Below are 22,800 nucleotides of genomic sequence, written 5' to 3'. Positions count from 1 at the left end.
GACATCTGAAGAGTCACACCCGGAGCAGGCACAAGTCTGTTAGCGTGGCTTGATGATGGTCAGATAACAATCAAGGTGATTATAATGGATCATAACCAGACATCATTGCTCTATATCAGTGCTGCTGCTGCAGTGAGTGTGGCTGGTGCCATACAGACATAGGGGGTAATTCAGACTTGATCGTAGATGTGCTAAATTTAGCACATCTACGATCACTTTCACAGACATGCGGGGGAACGCCCAGCACAGGGTCCGCCCCGCATGTCTGGCTCTGCCCACCCCTCCCGCACAGGTACAAAAGCATTGCATGAAGAGTAGCTCCCTACCAGCGCAGCTCCTGCGCGCTGGCAGCGAGCTACCCGTCGCTCTCCAGGTCGCAGCAGCTGCTTCTGACGTCACGCAGCCGCCATGGTCCGCCCCCTACACGGTCCAGGCATGCCTGCGTTGCACGGACCGCACCCCAAAAATGGCAGCCCAACGCCGCCAGCCCGCCCAGCGAATGCCTCTGCCTGTCAATCAGGCAGAGGCGATCGCAGGGCTGAGATGCCGATCGCATCTCTGGCATGCGCCGGCGCACTGCAGCGCATGCGCAGTTCAGACCTAATCACCTGCTGTGTGAAAACACACAGCAGCGATCAGGTCTGAATTAGTGCATAAATCAGCCCAGCAGTCTCAGTACTTGATTAGAAGCTGCCAGGCTGAGCTCTCTCCTAGCAGGCAGTGCAGACATACAGTACTTTGCACTGCTCTGTCTTGTTTATTTGGACCATTCTTTCAACAGTTTCAAGTCTTTAATAAAATCACACCTGATATCACGTCATGAGTTGCCACCCCAAAATTAGAATTGAAACACTGGAAAAACAAAGAGCTGAACGCAGAATTGTCAATACTTTTATGAACAATACAACATCGAACGTTTACAATGATATACAATATTTTTTTGCACGATTTAAACAGGTAAGCAAAAAGTCAGTTGTGCCATGTCATACAACGATCAAGTCTATGGATTCAAGTCAGTGACTTGGGCATATAGTAGAATGCAGTATCACAGGAATGCTGTATTGCAGTAGATACTCAAAGTGGGCGCTAATGTCCCCTTGAGGGGATGGGTTATCTACGGGTCCAGACTGTGATTGAATACCTTTAAATTAATTGTTAATGTTTTGTGTTATTGACTTTCCCGATAGGGTCCTGCGGAAGTGTTTATGGAACGAAGAGGGCAGAGCACAAAACAATTTGGGCACCACTGCTGTGTGGCTTTGTATAAATGGGTCTGGTATGCGTGACCGGCGGTCAGTAAACCGCGGGTTAGCATACCGACGCCGGTATCCCGGCAGTGGAATGCAAGCGGGGGGGGGAGCGCAACAAGTCACTTGCGGGCTCGCTGTGCACGTCACGCTGCGGGCTCGGTGGCGACTGCAGGGTTTTATTCCCACTCTATGGGTGTCGTGGACGGGATCCGGTCTGAAGATCGACAGTGTCTAGGTCGACAATGTTTAGGTTGACCACTATAGGTCGACAGTCACTAAGTCGACATGGATGGAAGGTCGACAGGGTTCCTAGGTTGACATGTGCTAGGTCGACAGGTCTAAAGGTCGACATGAGTTTTTCAATTTTTTTTTTCTTTTTTTGAATTTTTTCATACTTAACGATCCACGTGGACTACGATTGGAACGGTAAAGTGTGCCGAGCGAAGCGGTAGCGGAGCGAAGGCACCATGCCCGAAGCATGGCGAGCGAAGCGAGCCATGTGAGGGGACGCGGTGCACTAATTTGGGATCCCGGTCACTCTACGAATAAAACGACACAAAAAAAAAATCCTCATGTCGACCTTTAGACCTGTCGACCTAGCACATGTCAACCTAGAAACCCTGTCGACCTTCCATCCATGTCGACATAGTGACTGTCGACCTATAGTGGTCGACCTAAACATTGTCGACCCAGACACTGACGATTTGATGAACCACACCCATCGTGGACACCCACGAGTGGGAATAGTCCCTGTTGTTCGGCATGCCGACCATCGGGATTGTGAGGGGACGGGATGTAGGGGGAGGTATTGTGAGAAGACCGCCGGTCAGATACCTACATCCCGTATAAATACTGAGCTGCCTCGGAACTGGTATTCTTTATATAGTTATATCATTTACACTTTCATTTAGTGATAAAATAAACCATTCTCCCCAGAGTCGTGGAAGATGGAAACTGGGGGTTTGGCATCACTAGGCCTGGGAAACCACAATTGGGAGTACAAAATAATTGACGGCCACTTAATATGTTTATCTGAGGGGAAAAATATGAAGCAACATTGGTCAAACCTAAGAAGGCTCTGCTGTAACACCAAGAAGAGCTAAAGTATTTTATCTATTTCAGAGAAGACACGACCTTCCTCTAAGTAACCGTAATGTTCTGCGGACCACCACTCGCTCACTAAACGTTTACAATGACTCTTCAAATAAATGTTTACATATGTATACCGCATGCAGGAAGCCGGATTATAGCTCCAATAATGTGAAACTAAATATTTTGAAATGTATTCAAGTGTTAGGACACATCTCTTATTGTTGGCACTGCTGCACAAGCTCTGTGTAAATCAACAAGTAGAATATTCCTAACCACAGATATTTATGCTCAGATTCTGTATCTTACTCACTTCCATGTAAAATATATATATATATATATATATATATATATATATATATATATATGGAATCCAACGTGCGGCACTCAGCTATCAAAAGAAGAACACTGGAAACCAGTAGCGTATAACAACGTTTCAGTGCCCGCAAGCACTATCATCAGGTTTATAAAGCTTAAACAAACAAGTTACATACCTTTATACATAACCACCCGTGAACACTGCCCCGCCGGGAGTCCCAACAACTCCTCCTCCTTTCCGGCTGCGGCTGATGACATCATCAACTAGTGCTCCCATCACCATAGAAACATATAAACAACATGCAGCGGTTCTGAGAAATGCAATAATACACATAGTGAATACCTCCGATCTCATTTTAATCATTCCTTCTGTCACTTAACCATTGAGACTAGCTATACCTTCAAAAGCAACTAACTCAAATATTCGTTTAATCCCCGTGGAGATAATACATCTAACCGATGTATCCACTGAACCTCCCTCTGTATTAATAACCGATTACGATCTCCCCCTCTCACAGGTTTTTTAACCCAATCGATCATGCGGTATCTAATACTGGACACACTATGTTTAAATTCCGCAAAATGGCGAGCAACAGGTTGCTCAGATTTTTTATCACTATTTAATGCGGCTCGGATCGCCGACCGGTGCATCGACATGCGATCCTTATATCTCCCCTGGGTCTTACCTATGTAGGACAGACCACAGGGGCAGATTATTTGGTAAATAACATAGCTGGAATTGCATGTTAGATGGTGTCGGATTAAATTTTTTTTTCCAGTATGAGGATGATAAAAGGAATCACCTGCAATTAAAAAACTGCAGGTGGTGCACCCACATTTGAAACATCCAAGCTTTTTCTTAGAGAGAAAGTGTGAGGGTTCAACTGTTTCACATTTGCTGATATCAGCACGTACTAGGAGGTCCCTAAGATTTTTACCACGTGTATAACACGGCATGGGATTTGTATTCTGAAATGGCAATTGTTGATCTGATTTTATTACATGCCAATGTTTTTTAATTACTGTACTTACTTCACTGGATTGTGTATTAAACTGAGTTATAATGGGTATACGTTCATTCTGTGCCTTAACCGTCACTTTTTTTAGCAGTGTCTTACGATCAATTTGTAACACTCGCTCCTTGGTATGAGCAAGTAAATTCATAGAATACCCCCTGGTGTATAATTTTTCCATTAGCAAATCAATCTGTTTAATGGCCGTCCCCCTGTCTGAATTAATTCTCCAAATTCTAAGCATCTGTGAATATGGAAGAGAATTTTTTAGTTTTACAGGATGACAACTATTATATTGTAATAATGTGTTCCTATCAGTCCCCTTCACATGTACCGAGGTTTCAAATTGATTACCAATTAATTTGAATTCTACGTCCAAATAATCTATCAATTCCTGGCTCATGCGAAAAGTGAATTTAATAGGACCTTCACCTCCATTGTTACCTTCCATTAATTTACAAAAGGTGTCTTTGGATCCTGACCAAACAAAGAATAAATCGTCTATAAAAACGAGTGTATAGGACAATTTTTGAAAACACCTCTTCATCATCAAAGAATAATTTTTGTTCGACACTGAACATAAAAATGTTCGCTATTGCCGGGGCTACTGCAGAGCCCATAGAGCAACCGCTCAGTTGGATATAATACTTCTTGTCGAACAAAAAATAATTCTTTTTGAGAGTAAACTCTAAAAGAGTTAAACAAAATTCCACAAATGCCAAATCATAAATACCACTATCAATTAGAAAAGTTCTAACAGCCTGTAAACAGATGTTATGAGGTATAACTGTATACAAGCTGACCACATCTGCACAAATCATCCAAGAACCCTCCGGGATATCGTGCAGTGTGGCCAGCTTGTTCAAAAACATAGTTGTATCTAGAAGAAAATTCTTATGCCGTTGCACCAACGGCTGAAGAATTGAGTCCAAGTATGTAGAAATCGGTTGTGACAAAGATCCTCTCGCCGAGACGATGGGGCATCCCGGTGGGGGAGTTATCCCCTTGTGTATCTCGGGGAGTGTGTACAATATTGGGGCTATAAGGTATTTTGGTAATAGTGCATCAGACAGTTTCTGTTCTATGATGCCATCTTGTACCGCTCTCGTCAAGATTAGCCCCAGTTCTTCTTGAAACTTATCCACTGGATCTCCCGATAGTTCTTTATAGGTCGCCCCATCATTTAACTGACGCAAAATTTCTCTGCGGTAATCATGAAGATCTTGTAGGACAATCGCTCCGCCCTTGTCTGCCGGTCGTATGATTAAATTAGAGTTCTTAGAGAGAGTTTGTATAGCCCTCCTTTCCTCCGGTGTTAAATTGGGATGTACTTCTTTAAACCGTACTGTGACACTTTTGACTTCTTTGTCAACTAGACGCATAAAAGTCTTCAGACTGGAATTATTTGTGTTTGGGTCGAATGTCGACTTTGGAATAATCTTCCTTAACTGTTCAGGGATAGGGTTTTCTGAAACACTTGCCTCTGACTTTGTCGATTTGTTAAAAAACTCTTTAATTTTTAATTTTCTGAATAATTGGTGCTTCTCTTGTTGCCACTTAAAGTCATCAAAGTAGGAGGTTGGAATATAAGAAAGGCCTTTACTTAATAAAGATCGTTCTTGTTGAGAAAGATCATAGGAAGATAAATTCAGTATTATTTCTTCCTTGATGCCGGCGGTTTCTTTGCTGGGTCGGATCCTTTTGCTTTGGCCCCCCCTCCTTGTTGTTTTCCGTTTTTTGCCAAGAACTTTGCCCGTGTTTGTGCTCCCGAAGGGGCTGTTCCAGAAGTTGTCAATTCTGAATCACTGTTGGTACTACTGTTATCTTGTGAGGAAAAACCCCCGGGTCTTCCTGTTCTCTGAGGTCGACGGAAAAACGGGCATGCATCTAAATTGAGCACGGATCCGAATGGGGATTGGATGGCCAAATTAGAGACTCAAGTAGCTACATATAGAAGAGAATTATTGAAGTTCAAAAAAGAAAAATATTCCAAAGTTCAACAGGACTACGAACTACACACTGTGTATCAATGGACATCAGGAGATAGGGGCAATATTAATAGACGCCCGTTTTTCCGTCGACCTCAGAGAACAGGAAGACCCGGGGGGGTTTTCCTCACAAGATAACAGTAGTACCAACAGTGATTCAGAATTGACAACTTCTGGAACAGCCCCTTCGGGAGCACAAACACGGGCAAAGTTCTTGGCAAAAAACGGAAAACAACAAGGAGGGGGGGCCAAAGCAAAAGGATCCGACCCAGCAAAGAAACCGCCGGCATCAAGGAAGAAATAATACTGAATTTATCTTCCTATGATCTTTCTCAACAAGAACGATCTTTATTAAGTAAAGGCCTTTCTTATATTCCAACCTCCTACTTTGATGACTTTAAGTGGCAACAAGAGAAGCACCAATTATTCAGAAAATTAAAAATTAAAGAGTTTTTTAACAAATCGACAAAGTCAGAGGCAAGTGTTTCAGAAAACCCTATCCCTGAACAGTTAAGGAAGATTATTCCAAAGTCGACATTCGACCCAAACACAAATAATTCCAGTCTGAAGACTTTTATGCGTCTAGTTGACAAAGAAGTCAAAAGTGTCACAGTACGGTCTAAAGAAGTACATCCCAATTTAACACCGGAGGAAAGGAGGGCTATACAAACTCTCTCTAAGAACTCTAATTTAATCATACGACCGGCAGACAAGGGCGGAGCGATTGTCCTACAAGATCTTCATGATTACCGCAGAGAAATTTTGCGTCAGTTAAATGATGGGGCGACCTATAAAGAACTATCGGGAGATCCAGTGGATAAGTTTCAAGAAGAACTGGGGCTAATCTTGACGAGAGCGGTACAAGATGGCATCATAGAACAGAAACTGGCTGATGCACTATTACCAAAATACCCTATAGCCCCAATATTGTACACACTCCCCGAGATACACAAGGGGATAACTCCCCCACCGGGACGCCCCATCGTCTCGGCGAGAGGATCTTTGTCACAACCGATTTCTACATACTTGGACTCAATTCTTCAGCCGTTGGTGCAACGGCATAAGAATTTTCTTCTAGATACAACTATGTTTTTGAACAAGCTGGCCACACTGCACGATATCCCGGAGGGTTCTTGGATGATTTGTGCAGATGTGGTCAGCTTGTATACAGTTATACCTCATAACATCTGTTTACAGGCTGTTAGAACTTTTCTAATTGATAGTGGTATTTATGATTTGGCATTTGTGGAATTTTGTTTAACTCTTTTAGAGTTTACTCTCAAAAAGAATTATTTTTTGTTCGACAAGAAGTATTATATCCAACTGAGCGGTTGCTCTATGGGCTCTGCAGTAGCCCAGGCAATAGCGAACATTTTTATGTTCACTGTCGAACAAAAATTATTCTTTGATGATGAAGAGGTGTTTTCAAAAATTGTCCTATACACTCGTTTTATAGACGATTTATTCTTTGTTTGGTCAGGATCCAAAGACACCTTTTGTAAATTAATGGAAGGTAACAATGGAGGTGAAGGTCCTATTAAATTCACTTTTCGCATGAGCCAGGAATTGATAGATTATTTGGACGTAGACATCAAATTAATTGGTAATCAATTTGAAACCTCGGTACATGTGAAGGGGACTGATAGGAACACATTATTACAATATAATAGTTGTCATCCTGTAAAACTAAAAAATTCTCTTCCATATTCACAGATGCTTAGAATTTGGAGAATTAATTCAGACAGGGGGACGGCCATTAAACAGATTGATTTGCTAATGGAAAAATTATACACCAGGGGGTATTCTATGAATTTACTTGCTCATACCAAGGAGCGAGTGTTACAAATTGATCGTAAGACACTGCTAAAAAAAGTGACGGTTAAGGCACAGAATGAACGTATACCCATTATAACTCAGTTTAATACACAATCCAGTGAAGTAAGTACAGTAATTAAAAAACATTGGCATGTAATAAAATCAGATCAACAATTGCCATTTCAGAATACAAATCCCATGCCGTGTTATACACGTGGTAAAAATCTTAGGGACCTCCTAGTACGTGCTGATATCAGCAAATGTGAAACAGTTGAACCCTCACACTTTCTCTCTAAGAAAAAGCTTGGATGTTTCAAATGTGGGTGCACCACCTGCAGTTTTTTAATTGCAGGTGATTCCTTTTATCATCCTCATACTGGAAAAAAAAAATGTAATCCGACACCATCTAACATGCAATTCCAGCTATGTTATTTACCAAATAATCTGCCCTTGTGGTCTTTCCTACATAGGTAAGACCCAGGGGAGATTTAAGGATCGCATGTCGATGCACCGGTCGGCGATCCGAGCCGCATTAAATAGTGATAAAAAATCTGAGCAACCTGTTGCTCGCCATTTTGCGGAATTTAAACATAGTGTGTCCAGTATTAGATACCGCATGATCGATTGGGTTAAAAAACCTGTGAGAGGGGGAGATCGTAATCGGTTATTAATACAGAGGGAGGTTCAGTGGATACATCGGTTAGATGTATTATCTCCACGGGGATTAAACGAATATTTGAGTTACAGTTGCTTTTGAAGGTATAGCTAGTCTCAATGGTTAAGTGACAGAAGGAATGATTAAAATGAGATCGGAGGTATTCACTATGTGTATTATTGCATTTCTCAGAACCGCTGCATGTTGTTTATATGTTTCTATGGTGATGGGAGCACTAGTTGATGATGTCATCAGCCGCAGCCGGAAAGGAGGAGGAGTTGTTGGGACTCCCGGCGGGGCAGTGTTCACGGGTGGTTATGTATAAAGGTATGTAACTTGTTTGTTTAAGCTTTATAAACCTGACGATAGTGCTTTCGGGCACTGAAACGTTGTTATACGCTACTGGTTTCCAGTGTTCTTCTTTTGATAGCTGAGTGCCGCACGTTGGATTCCATATGATTGTACAGCTGTACATGTGAAGGCACCAGCGCAGGAATTGTTTAACCGAGGAGTGCTGGCCCTATGCTTCTATATATATATATATATATATATATAACATTTACATTCTTATTGCAGTTTAAAAAAATATATAAAAAGATTGACACTCTCTTTGCCAATCAGCAGTCCTGACTACCCAGAACATCGTACATTCAATACTAGAGGTTGTATAGATAGACATTGGTGGGCTATAATAGGGGTGTATAGTTCAGGGATGTCCAGAGCTGGATTAAGGCTTTAGAGGGCACTTAAGACAGGGGGTGGGGCCCTAAAGGCCAACATTTTTGTATACAGGGGTCGGGCCATAGTGCGCAAGCCTTCAGCGTGCACATGAACTGGGGTGTGGCCACAAGTCACATGCCTATTTCACTTCACTGTGGGGGCCGCCAACCTCACACACAGCAGGGCAGGTGGGAGCATTTCCACACTACCTTTCCTCCAGCCCACAGGTGGGATGGTACCCAAAAAACAGGACTGTCTTATCAAATTGTGATGGTTGCAAGGGATATAAATATACACGTACATATTAACAGTCACACACATACATATATACTATCATACACAAATGCAGTTACATACTTATACACATACTGTCACACACATAAATATACATGTACAGTCACACACACAAGCAGTCACATACATACATACTGTCACACAAATAGACACACACATGCATACAGTCACACACATACATATATACTATCATACACATAAATACAGTTACATACTTATACACATACTGTTACACACATATAAATAATATACATATGTAACAGTATGTGTATAAGTATGTAACTATGTCACACACACAAGCAGTCACATGAATACATACATACTGTCACACAAATAGTCACACACATATATATGTACAGTTAGACACACACATGCATACAGTTACCCGCATACACATATATACATACTGTCACACACAGTCATAAACATATATACAGTCACACACATACATATGCCTCCTACACCTTTACATAAACTATCCCCCTCCTCCCTCTCCCACATGTACATAGAACGTGTCCCCACCCCTCCCTCTTACACAAAAACGGTTGGGATTGTCAAATTGGCCATTTTAACATGTTTAATTTCCCCCGACGGATCGCTGATCATTGCTGGCCACCGGTCGGTGGATCAGCGGTGCCAGCAGGTTAGAAAATCGAGGCCGCTGATGTATTGGCGCCATAAACTATTGTCCTTAGTTGTTTATATACCGGCAGCAACTTAGGAATGTGGTATATTATATAGACATTCACAATGTAATCCAGGCCTGGCCAACCTGTGGCTCTCCAGCTGTTGTGAAACTACAAGTCCCATCATGCCCTGCCACACTTTTGTTATTAGGGAATGCTAAAACTGTGGCAGGGCATGCTGGGATGTGTAGTTTCACAACAGCTGGAGAGCCACAGGTTGGCCAGGCCTGATGTAATCTTTTATTAGGTCAACAAAAGAACATCAACTTGGTCGTAATGTCGACATTTACCTTATTGACATTCAGCGTGTCGACACTGTAACGCTATCCCTAATAGTAACCCTATTGCTAACCTAAATGGAAATTTCAACATTATGGGGGCAATTCAGACCTGCTCGCTGCTGTGCGTTTTTCGCACTGCGGGCGATCAGGTCGAAACTGGGCATGCGTATGCACCGCAATGTGCAGGCGCGTTGCACAGGTACAAAGTGGATCGCCGCTCAGCGATGGGTTTGTGCAACGGATCTGTTCGCATGGGTGTTCGCCAGGAGATTTACAGGAAGATGGCGTTTGTGGGTGGCAACTGACCGTTTTCAGGGAGTGTCTGGAAAAACGCAGACATGTCCAGGCGTTTGCAGGGAGGGTTCCTGACGTCATTTCTGGTCCTGGACAGGCAGATGTGATCGCAGGGGCTGAGTAAGTCCTGGGCTGCACAGAGACTGCACAAAATCTATTGTACAGCTCTGCTACACATGCGTTCGCACACTTGCACAGCTAAAATACACTCCCCCTGTAGAGAGCGACTATCTGATCGCAGGGCAGCAAAAAATCCCTAGCGAGCGATCAGGTCTGAATTAGGCCCCATGTGCACTTCAGGGAAGGCAGATATAACATTTGCAGAGAGAGTTAGATTTGGGTGGGTTATTTTGTTTCTATGCAGGGTAAATAAATACTGCATCAGGTCTGAATTACCCCCTATGTCAATGTCGACATTACATACAGTAGTATGTCGCCATTTTTATCCGGTGTCATCATGTTAACCATCTGTTGTAATTGACCGCATACCAAAACTGAGTAATGAAGAGTGGGGAGACTGCTCAGCACATGTGATTTTGGTACCTAGAAGCCCCCAGTCAGGCAGAAGAAGAAGAACAAAGAAGAGGATCCCCTATATATTGGTCACTTTTGCAGCAATGGAATAAAAACAACTTATGGGAGATTCTTCATCTGATTGGCTGGCTGGTTCTTACTTCTTTTGATGACAATACTGGAACAAGGGAGAAAGTTCGCCAACAAGCCAGCATCAGTTATTAATTTATAGGGGTGAAGCTGGCTGAATAGGATGGCTGCACCTTGGACTCTGATTGGTGGATAAGTAAAAGCTAGGGGCAGGTGCAAGTGTCTTTTCGAGGGGTAGGTGTAAGTGCTGTTACTAGGGGTAGGTGAAAGTGCCCTTACTATAGGTAGTTGTACAGTAAGTGGCGTTGCTAGGGGTATGTGTAAGTGCAGTTAGTAGTGATGATGACTGCACTCGTGGCCTTAGGTCTGGGGGAAAGCGGTCATTTAGATGTAGATGTTCACGTAGTGCTTAAGATCACTGGAAGCAGACTTCTAAACAGTTTATATAATATATATATACTTTTAATATAAACACATTTGGAGACTGGAAAACGCACCTGGACACGTTGGAATTGGCCCGGATTTTCACATGGCAAAGGATGTTGGGTAACCGCTCAGGTACCAGCACTCGGATCTGGTCTACTGCACTGCAGAGCTTCAGATATCCCATATACAGGCCTGGAGGCAGGGCCTGACTGCTTCTCCTGTGGTACGCTAATTTGTCCTGGAATATTCAACAGAGAGACCCCATCATTGTGCATGAGCCCTACAGTGCCAGGTGCTGCCCAATCTTAAAGTATACACATGAGATGTTGTGAGTTATGTGTGAAAGCAGGTTTTGGAATATCACAACCAAAAATAAACCTGCCAGTAAATTTGACCACAGGGAATCAGACGGACTCGTGTAGCTCATAGTGTTCATTTTATTTGGGTGTACTTTGATTTGTTGATGTACATTCAGGTTCTGTAATGCCTGGTGTACATACAGTATACAGTATGTTGTTTAATACGCACATGATTGCTTTCATATCTGCTTCATAAACATACACTTTACAAATACAGTACAATATAAATGGTGATGCATTACAGCTGCTGCGTGAGAACTGGTACTCCCAGTGTATAGAGTACACTTGTCTTGTTTAGCATTGGAAGACCCAGTGTGGCAATGTTCTTTCAGTCATTGAAATCAAGGACATCAATGCACAATTCAGAGATGTAGGAGAACCCGATATTTTCGCACATACAGTATCTGATGTTTTTAGATCTGCGCATTCACAGCAGCCGCAGTGCATATGTGCAGCTTCACTGGCCCCGGGAGCATGATTTCCCCGGACATCCTGAGTAACCTGAGGCTTACCCAGATGTCCCATGGTCACGCATAGGACACGATGTTGCGCACTCCGCCGGTCTAAACAGCATTACACATGGACACCAATGTAAATGCAACGTTTCGGATGTTTAAGCCTTCTTTGAAAAAGGATTAAACATACGAAACATCACATTTACATTGGTGTCTATGTGTAATGCTTTTTAGACCAAGGAGCACCTGCCCTTCCGATGCCTACATACCTTTGCACGAGCACCCCGACAAGTTGTTTCTTTTAGAGGAGTGCCTCACTTATGGGACTTTATCTATCTATTACGGATGGTGTCATGGTTAACATTACTGCCTCACAGCACCGAGGTCTTGGGTTCTATTCCCACCTTGGCCCTAACTGTGTGGAGTTTGTATATTCTCCCTGTGCTTGCGTCGGGTTCCCCAACGTACTCCAGCTTTCTCCCACAATCCTAAAATACACTGGTAAATTGTGTGTGCGTGCATGTGTAACGGAAACTAGGGCCTAATTCAGACCTGATCGTTGATATGCTAAATTTAGCTCATCTAGGATCAGTCGCACTGACATCTACGATCAGTCACACTGACATGCGGGGGGACGCCCAGCATAGGGCTACTCCGACCCGTATGTCAGGCCCGACCTTCCACCATGCACAAGTTCAAAAGCATCATACAGCGGCGATGATTTTGTACTTGAAGAGTAGCTCCCTACCAGCGCAGCTCCTGCACGCTGGCAGGGAGCTACTCGTCAATGTGAGGGTCGCCATGGCTGCGTGTGACGTCACGCAGCCGCCACCCCCGCACGGTCTGGGCATGCCTGCGTTGCTCGGACCACGCCCCTAAAACGGCGTCCAAACGCCACTGGCCCGGCCCCTCCCGCCCAGCAAACGCCTCTTCCTGTCAATCAGGCAGAGGCGATCGCAGAGCTGAGACGCCCGTCAGCTGTCTGGCAAGCGGCGGTGCATGCTCAGTTCAGACCTAATTGGCTGCTGTGCGAACACGCACAACACCGATCAGGTCTGAATTAGGCCCATAGATTGTAAGCTCCACTGGGGCAGGGACTGATATGAATGACCAGATATTCTCAGAGTGCTGCATAATACAGTATGTGTGCGCTATATAAATAACTGGTAGTAAATAATATGTATATATAGTAAAAGGTTAGTGTGCCCCATGTTCTGTACTTTTACCAAAGCTAATAGTTTATTGTTATTATGACTTTTGTCATTTTTCCACACAATTTGATAATTCTTTGTACTGCAGAATGATGTACTAAAAAACACTGATCTGTAGGTTGTAATTATTCCCTCCTCCATGACTGTATCCTCGGCTTTGTGGTTTGGAAGACATAAAAATCTGCATTGTGACATATGTGGGACATCTGTAGTGACAGGTCACATCAGAGCACAAGGACTGCTTACACATTCCTGCAGATAAAACACCTCGCTCACTTCCTTTCTCCAACTACTGAAAGCCGAGAAGGTCAACTCACATGCAGTGTCATCAGCAGGACGTCCAGAGCGCTGGGCTCGTCCGGTGATGAGACAGACTTCCTGTGAGTCTGCAGTTTGAAGACCGGCATCCAGCGTACGTTCTCTAGCGTCTGGCTCAGTTTCACCTCCTTCAGAGTCACAATCACAATGTTCCCTTGCTTGTCTTTAATGGGCTCGAAGAAAACCTGCCCCAGGTCCTGGAATCCGAGAAGACCCTGGCAAGAGGAAAGAACATTTAGGGAGGAGAAGGATCAGAGTGACACACTGTAACTACAACACTTGTGTACACAATGGTCCAGCAAAGGAAAAGTGCTGCTTTATTTATATATTTGGCTATTTACACATATACTGCCTGACAGTAATAATAATATAATATACATATATGAGCAATGGATATGATAAAGCTGTAGAGACGGGGCTCTGATTTGTTATAAATACCCAGGGGAGTATTAGCTTGGTAGTGTGTCAGTGGTGCTCAAATGAGGTCTACATGGAGCTTGTTCAGGTTCCGTAATTAAACTGGAGCTTTACTATCATCAGCATACATCAGTGAAACAAGTCATGGTCCTCCCTGCATCCTGCAGGTATGGACGCCGGCCTCCGGGCCTGGCTTGGTTGCCACAGCTTTACACAAACACAGCCTCAAAGTTTTATGGTCGTCCCTGCGTCCTGCAGGTATGGGCACCAGCCTATTGGCTCACTGGGCTCCAAGCATATTGACTGACTATATGTGCAATACAGCCTTTTGCCTAACTGATATCTCCTGAGCGCTGTCTGTTGGTGATGTGTATGCACTTCTGAGCACCGGAGGAAGCTTTTCATTATGGAGTACCAGCAGTTTTTGGATTGATTGATTGATTGATTGATCGATCAATCTATATAACTATGGGCCTAATTCAGACCTGATCACTCCTCTGCAAATTTGCAGCAGTCTGCGATCAGATAGTCGCGGCCCATAGATAGTGAAAACCCGCCCCGTGCAAGTGTGTGAATGCATGTGTACGCCCTGCGAAACCCTTGCCAGATAGCGGACATCTGCAAATCCGTTCGCAACTCACCATCAAATGATTCTTCAAGTCTGTACGTAGCCCAGGACTTATGCTTACAGAGCGATAGAATCAGGATGTTCGGGGCTGGAGCTGACGTCACACACCCTCCCAGAAAACGCTTTGGAACTCCTGCGTTTTTTCCTGACACTCTCAGAAAACGGGCAGTTACCAAACCCATGCTTCCTATCAATCACCTTGCGTATGCCTATCGATCGAAATTTTCACACCTTTCTGTTGCTGTTTGGCGTCGAGCCTGAGCATTGCGGTGCATGCGCAGTCATTCGATAATCTGCTGCTGTATGATTTCGCACAACAGTAATTAAGTCTAAATCAGGCCCTACAGTATATAAGGTAAAAAGGGTCATTAGACCCCACCCCCTCACAGCATAATGGCACAATTTGCGAGTGTGTGGGAGTGTCCAAATCACAGCATTATCTGCGGGGACTGGGTCTCCGATTTTGGTCAGTCAGGGAGGCTTTCTTGGTACTCAAAAACCCCTCCTGTGTGCACCACTGCTTATCTAGTCAGAGAGGAACTGAGGGTGATTTAAGCATATTTGCGGAGCATGTCTTTCACACCACACATGCTCTGAAACTGTGCACATGGAAGTACAATGCAGTGTTGTATGCATATCGATCGTATCTTCACTTGCAACTGAAGAGACATTACTGCACTCTCAGGTAGGTAATGTTCACTGAGCGTCCTATCAAACTACGGTCTATGTAGACTGACCATATTATCCATTTAACCTGGGACACTCATGAATTACACAGGTTCTGTGGCTGGCTGACTACAAGCCTGTATTTCACCTGGTTTAAAGCAGCCACTGAACCTGGGCGTGGCTGGCCGAACGCAGGGCGTGTTTGTGACGTCAAATCCGGAACTAAACAGTCTGAAGTGATCGCAATCTAGGAGTAGGTCTGGAGCTACTCTGAAACTGCACAATTTTTTTGGAAGCCGCTCTGCGATCCTTTCGTTCGCACTTCTACTAAGCTAAGATACACTCCCAGAGGGCGGCGGCTTAGCATTTGCACGGCTGCTAAAAACAGCTAGCGAGCGATCAACTCGGAATGACTCCCATTGTTCTATCTGGTGAGTGCAGAGTCTGACTTATCCATCTTCTGCTTGCCATACCAGATAAGCAGAGTAGGTGAGTAGCAATGAAGAGGTGATGGAATTGCATAGTCAGCAGTAGGGGAAGGGAAGGGTGAATATATGTGTCTGTGTTGGGTGAGAAAAGGAAATAAATGCTGGGGAGTGTGGGGTAAGCAGCGTAATACAACTGTCCTGATTTTGGGACAGGTCTTTGTCCTGACAGCATGAACTATCACGTATATGTCCTATATCATGACTCTCTGCAGAAGCATGCCGAGGGAACAGCAGAAGACATGTGCAGAGGGAACAGCAGAAGAGGCGTGCAGAGGGAACAGCAGAAGAAGGGTGCAGAGGGAACAGCAGAAGAGGCGTGCAGAGGGAACAGCAGAAGAAGGGTGCAGAGCAATCAGCAGAAGCAGCGCGCAGGGAGAAAAGCAGAAGAAGCATGCAGAGGGAACAGAAGAAGAAGCGTGCAGAGAGAACAGCAGAAGAAGCGCGCAGAGGGAACAGCAGAAGAAGCGTGCAAACTGAACAGCAGAAGCAGCGTGCAGAGGGAACAGCAAAAGAATTGTGCAGAGGGAACAGTAGGGAACAGCAGAAGAAGCGCGCAGAGGGAACAGCAAAAATAGAGTGCATAGGGAACAGCAGAAGAGGTGTGCAGAGGGAACAGCAGAAGCAGCGTGCAGAGGGAACAGCAAAAGAATCGTGCAGAGAGAACAGTAGGGAGCAGCAGAAGAAGCGTGCAGAGGGAACAGCAGAAAAAGCATGCATAGGGAACATCAGAAGAGGCGTGGAAAAGGAATAGCAGAAGAAGCGTGCAGAGGGAACAGCAGAAGAGGCGTGCAGAGTGAACAACAGAAGAGACGTGCAGAGGGAACAGCAGAAGAAGCGTGCAGAGGGAACAGCAGAAGAAGCGTGCAGAGGGAACAGCAGACGTTGGAAAGGGAACAACAGTAGAGGTGTGCAGAGGGAACAGCAGAAGCGTGCAGAGGGAACAGCAGAAACGTGCAGCGTAAACAGCAGAAGCTTGCAGAGGGAACAGCAGAAGAAGCATGCAGAGCAAAAAGCAGAAGTAGTGTGCAGAGGGAACAGCAGAAGAAGCATACAGAGTGAACAGCAGAAGAAGAGTGCAGAGAGAACAGCAGAAGAGGCGTGCAGAGGGAACAGCAGAAGAGGCGTGCAGAGGGAACAGCAGAAGACGGGTACAGAGCGAAAAGCAGAAGAAGCGTGCAAAGCAAACAGCAGAAGCAGTGTGCAGAGGGAACAGCAAAAGAATCGTGCAGAGGGAACAGTAGGGAGCAGCAGAAGATGCGTGCAGTGGAAACAGCAGAAAAAGCGTGCATAGGGAACAGCAGGAGAGGCGTGCAGTGGGAACAGCAGAAGAGGCGTGGAAAGGGAATAGCAGAAGAGGCGTGCAGAGGGAACAGCAGAAGAGACGTGGAAAAGGAATAGCAGCAGAAGCGTGCAGTGGGAACACCAGAAGAGGCGTGCAGAGTGAACAAAAGAAGAGACGTGCAGAGGGAACAGCAGAAGAAGCGTGCAGATGGAACAGCAGAAGAGGCATGGAAAGGGAACAACAGAAGAGGTGTGCAGAGGGAACAGCAGAAACGTGCAGAGTAAACAGCAGAAGCTTGCAGAGGGAACAGCAGAGGAACCATGCAGAGGGAACAGCAGAAGAAGCATACAGAGGGAACAGCAGAAGAAGCATACAGAGGGAACAGCAGAAGAGGCGTGCAGAGGGAACAGCAGAAGACGTGTACAGAGGGAAAAGCAGAAGAAGCGTGCAGAGGGAACAGCAGAAGAAGCATGCAGAGGGAACAGAAGAAGTGTGCAGAGTGAACAGCAGAAGTGTGCAAAGGGAACAACAGAAGAAGCGTGCAACGGGAACAACAGAAGAAGCGTGCAGAGGGAACAGTAGAAGACGCGCGCAGAGGGAACAGCAGAAATGGCGCGCATAGGGAACAGCAGAAATGGCGTGCATAGGGAACAGCAGAAGAAGCGTGCAGAGGGAACAGCAGAAGAATCGTGCAGAGGGAACAGCAGAAGAAGCGTGCAAAGCGAACAGCAGAAGCAGTGTGCAGAGGGAATAGCAAAAGAATCGTGCAGAGGGAACAGTAGGGAGCAGCAGAAGAAGCGTGCAGAGGGAACAGCAGAAAAAGCATGCATAGGGAACAGCAGAAGAGGCGTGCAGAGGGAACAGCAGAAGAGGCGTGCAGAGGGAACAGCAGAAGAGGCGTGGAAAGGGAATAGCAGAAGAGACGTGCAGAGGGAACAGCAGAAGAAGCGTGCAGAGGGAACAGCAGAAGAGGCATGGAAAGGGAACAACAGAAGAAGTGTGCAGAGGGAACAGCAGAAGCTTGCAGAGGGAACAGCAGAGAAGTGTAGAGGGAACAGCAGAAGAAGCGTGCAGTGGGAACACCAGAAGAGGCGTGCAGAGTGAACAACAGAAGAGACGTGCAGAGGGAACAGCAGAAGAAGCGTGCAGAGGGAACAGCAGAAGAGGCATGGAAAGGGAACAACAGAAGAAGTGTGCAGAGGGAACAGCAGAAGCTTGCAGAGGGAACAGCAGAAGAAGCGTGCAGAGCGAACAGCAGAAATAGTGTGCAGAGGGAACAGCAGAGGAACCATGCAGAGGGAACAGCAGAAGAAGCATACAGAGGGAACAGCAGAAGAAGCGTGCAGAGGGAACAGCAGAAGAGGGGTGCAGAGGGAACAGCAGAAGAGGGGTGCATAGGGAACAGCAGCAGAGGCGTGCAGAGGGAACAGTAGAAGAAGTATGCAGAGGTAACAGCAGAAGTGTGCAGAGGGAATAACAGAAGAAGCGTGCAGAGGGAACAACAAAAGAAGCGTGCAGAGGGAACAGCAGAAGAGGTGCGCAGAGGGAACAGCAGAAATGGCGTGCAGAGGGAACAGCAGAAGAAGCGTGCAAAGCGAACAGCAGAAGCAGTGTGCAGAGGGAACAGCAAAAGAATCATGCAGAGGGAACAGTAGGGAGCAGCAGAAGAAGCGTGCAGAGGGAACAGCAGAAAAAGCGTGCATAGGGAACAGCAGAAGAGGCTTGCAGAGGAACAGCAGAAGAGGCGTGCAGGGAGAACAGCAGAAGAGGCGTGGAAAGGGAATAGCAGAAGACGCGTGCAGAGGGAACAGCAGAAGAGTGCAGAGGGAACAGCAGAAGAGTGCAGAGGGAACAACAGAAGAGATGTGCAGAGGGAACAGCAGAAGAAGCGTGCAGAGGGAACAGCAGAAGAGGCATGGAAACGGAACAACTGAAACGTGCAGAGTAAACAGCAGAAGCTTGCAGAGGGAACAGAAGAAGAAGCGTGCAGAGCAAACAGCAGAAGTAGTGTGCAGAGGGAACAGCAGAGGAACCGTGCAGAGGGAACAGCAGAAGAAGCGTGCAGAGGGAACAGCAGAAGAGGCGTGCAGAGGGAACAGCAGAAGACTTGTACAGAGGGATAAGCAGAACAAGCGTGCAGAGGAAACAGCAGAAGAAGCGTGCAGAGGGAACAGCAGAAGAAGTGTGCAGAAGGAACAGCAGAAGTGTGCAGAGGGAATAACACAAGAAGCGTGCAGAGGGAACAACAGAAGAAGCGTGCAGAGGGAACAACAGAAGAGGCATGGAAACGGAACAACAGAAACGTGCAGAGTAAACAGCAGAAGCTTGCAGAGGGAACAGAAGAAGAAGCGTGCAGAGCAAACAGCAGAAGTAGTGCAGAGCAAACAGCAGAGGAACAGTGCAGAGGGAACAGCAGAAGAAGCATACAGAGGGAACAGCAGATGAAGCGTGCAGAGGGAACAGCAGAAGAGGCGTGCAGAGGGAACAGCAGAAGAGGCGTGCAGAGGGAACAGCAGAAGAGGCGTGCAGAGGGAACAGCAGAAGACGTGTACAGAGGGATAAGCAGAAGAAGCGTGCAGAGGGAACAGCAGAAGAAGCGTGCAGAGGGAACAGTAGAAGAAGTGTGCAGAGGGAACAGTAGAAGAAGTGTGCAGAGGGACCAGCAGAAGTGTGCAGAGGGAACAGCAGAAGTGTGCAGAGGAAATAACAGAAGAAGCGTGCAGAGGGAATAACAGAAGAAGCGTGCAGAGGGAACAGCAGAAGAGGCGTGCAGAGGGAACAGCAAAATGACGTGCAGAGGGAACAGCAGAAGAAGCGTGCAGGGGGAACAGCAGAAGAAGCGTGCAGAGGGAACAATAGAAGTGTGCAGAGGGAACAGCAGAAGAAGCGTGCAGAGGGAACAGCAGAAGAAGCGTGCAGACGGAACAGCAGAAGAAGCGTGCAGAGGGAACAGCAGAAGAAGCGTGCAGAGGGAACAGCAGAAGAAGCGTGAAGATGGATCAGTGTACACATAACATTGGGACAAGCAGAATTTACAGGCAAAATAGATGTTGAGGGAGTTGCCCATCAGACTGCCATGTTATGTCCACAGCCTGTCTGAAGCTTTTCCTAGGGTACTTAGTAACCTAGCTTTGGCCTGGATTATCGATATTAGTTAAAACACTACTTAAGGTTTTAAAACAGAGAATTGATGATATTGCCCATAGCAACCAATCAGATGCTTTCTATCATTTCTCTATTGCCTTTTAGAAAATGATAGGCATCTGATTGGTTGCTATGGGCAACATCACCAATTCTTTGTTCTAGAAGCTTTAATAAATTTACCCCTTAGAGTGACAAGATGCAGGACACACAGTAACTCTAGGTAAATAGGATAATTATAATTGATACAGCTGCTTTAGATGATCGTTACATTGACAACAATATGAACATTGCATTAGAACGTGTCCAGAGGAATCACAGGGCATACCTGCATTTGGGACACAGCTAGCAGCATCTTAAAGCGGGTTTGCAGAATACAGGAACAGGAGGATTGTGACACCGTGACACATTGTCGTAGCCATAGGATCTCGTCCCACATGCACGATACCTGACATGTGACATACAAAACAGAAAGAGATTAGAACCCAAAAGCCCAAGAGTTCCTTTAAAGAGGAACAAGTGGCATATTCTAGATCAGTGGTTCTCAAACTCGGTCCTCAGGACCCCACACAGTGCATGTTTTGCAGTTCACTCAGCAGGTGCACAGGTGTATTAATTATTCACAAACACATTTTAAAAGGTCCACAGGTGGAGCTAATTATGTCACTCGTTATTCTGTGAGGAGACCTGCAAAACATGCACTGTGTGGGTCCTGAGGACCGAGTTTGAGAACCTGTGTTCTAGATTATGAGACCCTTGTGAATGAGCTACATTGCAGACTGTTGTAGGCAATCTCACAACGTCTACCACTTTGTACCGTACAACCCGCAGAGTACAAAATCAGATCCAACCCTATAGTTGGATACACACTATATGATATATTGACGATTTTGCGATTACAGTTTGATGAATTGGGTGGTCACATTGCCCACTGGATGTGCTGCACGTCTAATGGAAACATTCCACGGCAGATGCACCGTTGTACCATGCAGCATGTAACGATACATTGTGCCGTCATACAGCGTCTCTGTCTATCGCCGCTGCTATCTACAAGAGAGCACACCGATATGCAGGGCAATGTATGAGCGCTCAGTGGAATTGACCGTTCCAACACCTGCAGCTATCGATTTTGACAGCTGGAGGTGTTGTTGCCCCATACACCACAGCTGTGGCAGCTGCCGGCTCCGGCCTACACAGGAGACCTCGCAACAGTAACGAGATCTCGCGCATGGCCAGGGGAGAAACACAGAGCGTCATCACTAAGCTGATGCGCTGTGGGCTCAGGCGGAGAACACCGGAAGGGGGAGCTTTCACTCCCCTGATTCGGCAGACAAAATGTGCCGCGATAATACATCTCCCCCTCAGTATCAGGACCCCACATAGTTCATGTTTTCCAGCTCACCCAGCAGGTGCGCAGGTGTAGTCATTACTCACTGACACATTTTAAAATGTTCACAGGTGGTACTAATTATTTCACTTGTAATTCTGTGAGGAGACCTGGAAAACATGAAAGAATCTGTGGCTTAGTTTATCCAGAAACCACCTGATAATTAAATACTTATTGTACACGGGTGCAGTCAGCTGGAAGTGGATAGCAGATCTTACCTTAGTGAACCACAGGAAATCCTGCATCAGGAGACAGGAGTAGGAGTCATCTATCTCTACCACCGGAATCTGGTCCTCATGAGTTACTAGGATGTTGTCATCCTTATAGAATATTGAGGCAAGGTAGAGGCCCCTGTAAACATCAATGGACAATTTAGTTTGGCGTAGAAGCACTTACAGCATGTAACGAGAACAAATACTCTGAATGTAATACTGTAGTAAAACAGCTGTATGTGTACTATGCAGACATACCCAGATAAATAATAATACTGTAATAACAAATTTCTGTTTTCTTGCTTTGCTAGGCAATCAAATCCAATGATACATTCCTGGGACATATCGCAAGCTGTGTGTGTGTCATTATGTACAGCGTTAGTGTGTGTATAGGTGAGCGCCAGCCCACAGTACACCGATCCTTGTGTTCACCTCTAACCATGTAGCACGTCCACCATATTATACTGGAGAGGGAACAGTGTGTCCCCTGCAATTTGGGAGTGAGAGTTACGCCATTTGCCCTGATTTATTGTTGCCAGTTTGTATATAATTACATACATAACTGGGATCATTTACAGTTGAATGTACAGGAATTTTCCATACTATGAATGCTCACCAAAAATGTGTATGCATATTTCCATTCCACATATCATTTTACATATCATTGATTTGTTGTCCCCTTACCCCTGGTGAGTTGGAAAAGGGGTAAACAAGTCAAATATAGTAAAGTCATGTTTGCAGAATTGCAGCACAATTACCTGTTGGCTCTTCCTCAGTTACGAGTCAGGAGTCATATCCTGGAGA

At 45.5% G+C, this 22,800-nt stretch overlaps 1 protein-coding gene across 8 annotated transcripts in view; it reads right to left on the bottom strand.

Moving 5' to 3' along the window:
* Positions 1–22,800, bottom strand: part of LOC134945416 (ankyrin repeat and fibronectin type-III domain-containing protein 1-like) — a 1,003,308-nt gene that overhangs the window by 51,805 nt on the left and 928,703 nt on the right. For all 8 annotated transcript variants that reach the window (XM_063934677.1, XM_063934674.1, XM_063934676.1 and 5 more), the window contains 4 exons: positions 22,003–22,135; positions 20,726–20,845; positions 13,775–13,990; positions 11,504–11,670 (listed from right to left, as the gene is read on the bottom strand). In XM_063934677.1, the coding sequence (XP_063790747.1) occupies positions 11,504–11,670; positions 13,775–13,990; positions 20,726–20,845; positions 22,003–22,135 (636 nt within the window). The remainder of the gene's footprint in view (positions 1–11,503; positions 11,671–13,774; positions 13,991–20,725; positions 20,846–22,002; positions 22,136–22,800) is intronic.

This window comes from Pseudophryne corroboree, chromosome 7 (assembly GCF_028390025.1).
Source record: "Pseudophryne corroboree isolate aPseCor3 chromosome 7, aPseCor3.hap2, whole genome shotgun sequence".
Taxonomy (NCBI): domain Eukaryota; kingdom Metazoa; phylum Chordata; class Amphibia; order Anura; family Myobatrachidae; genus Pseudophryne; species Pseudophryne corroboree.
This window is presented reverse-complemented; position numbering and strand designations above follow the sequence as displayed.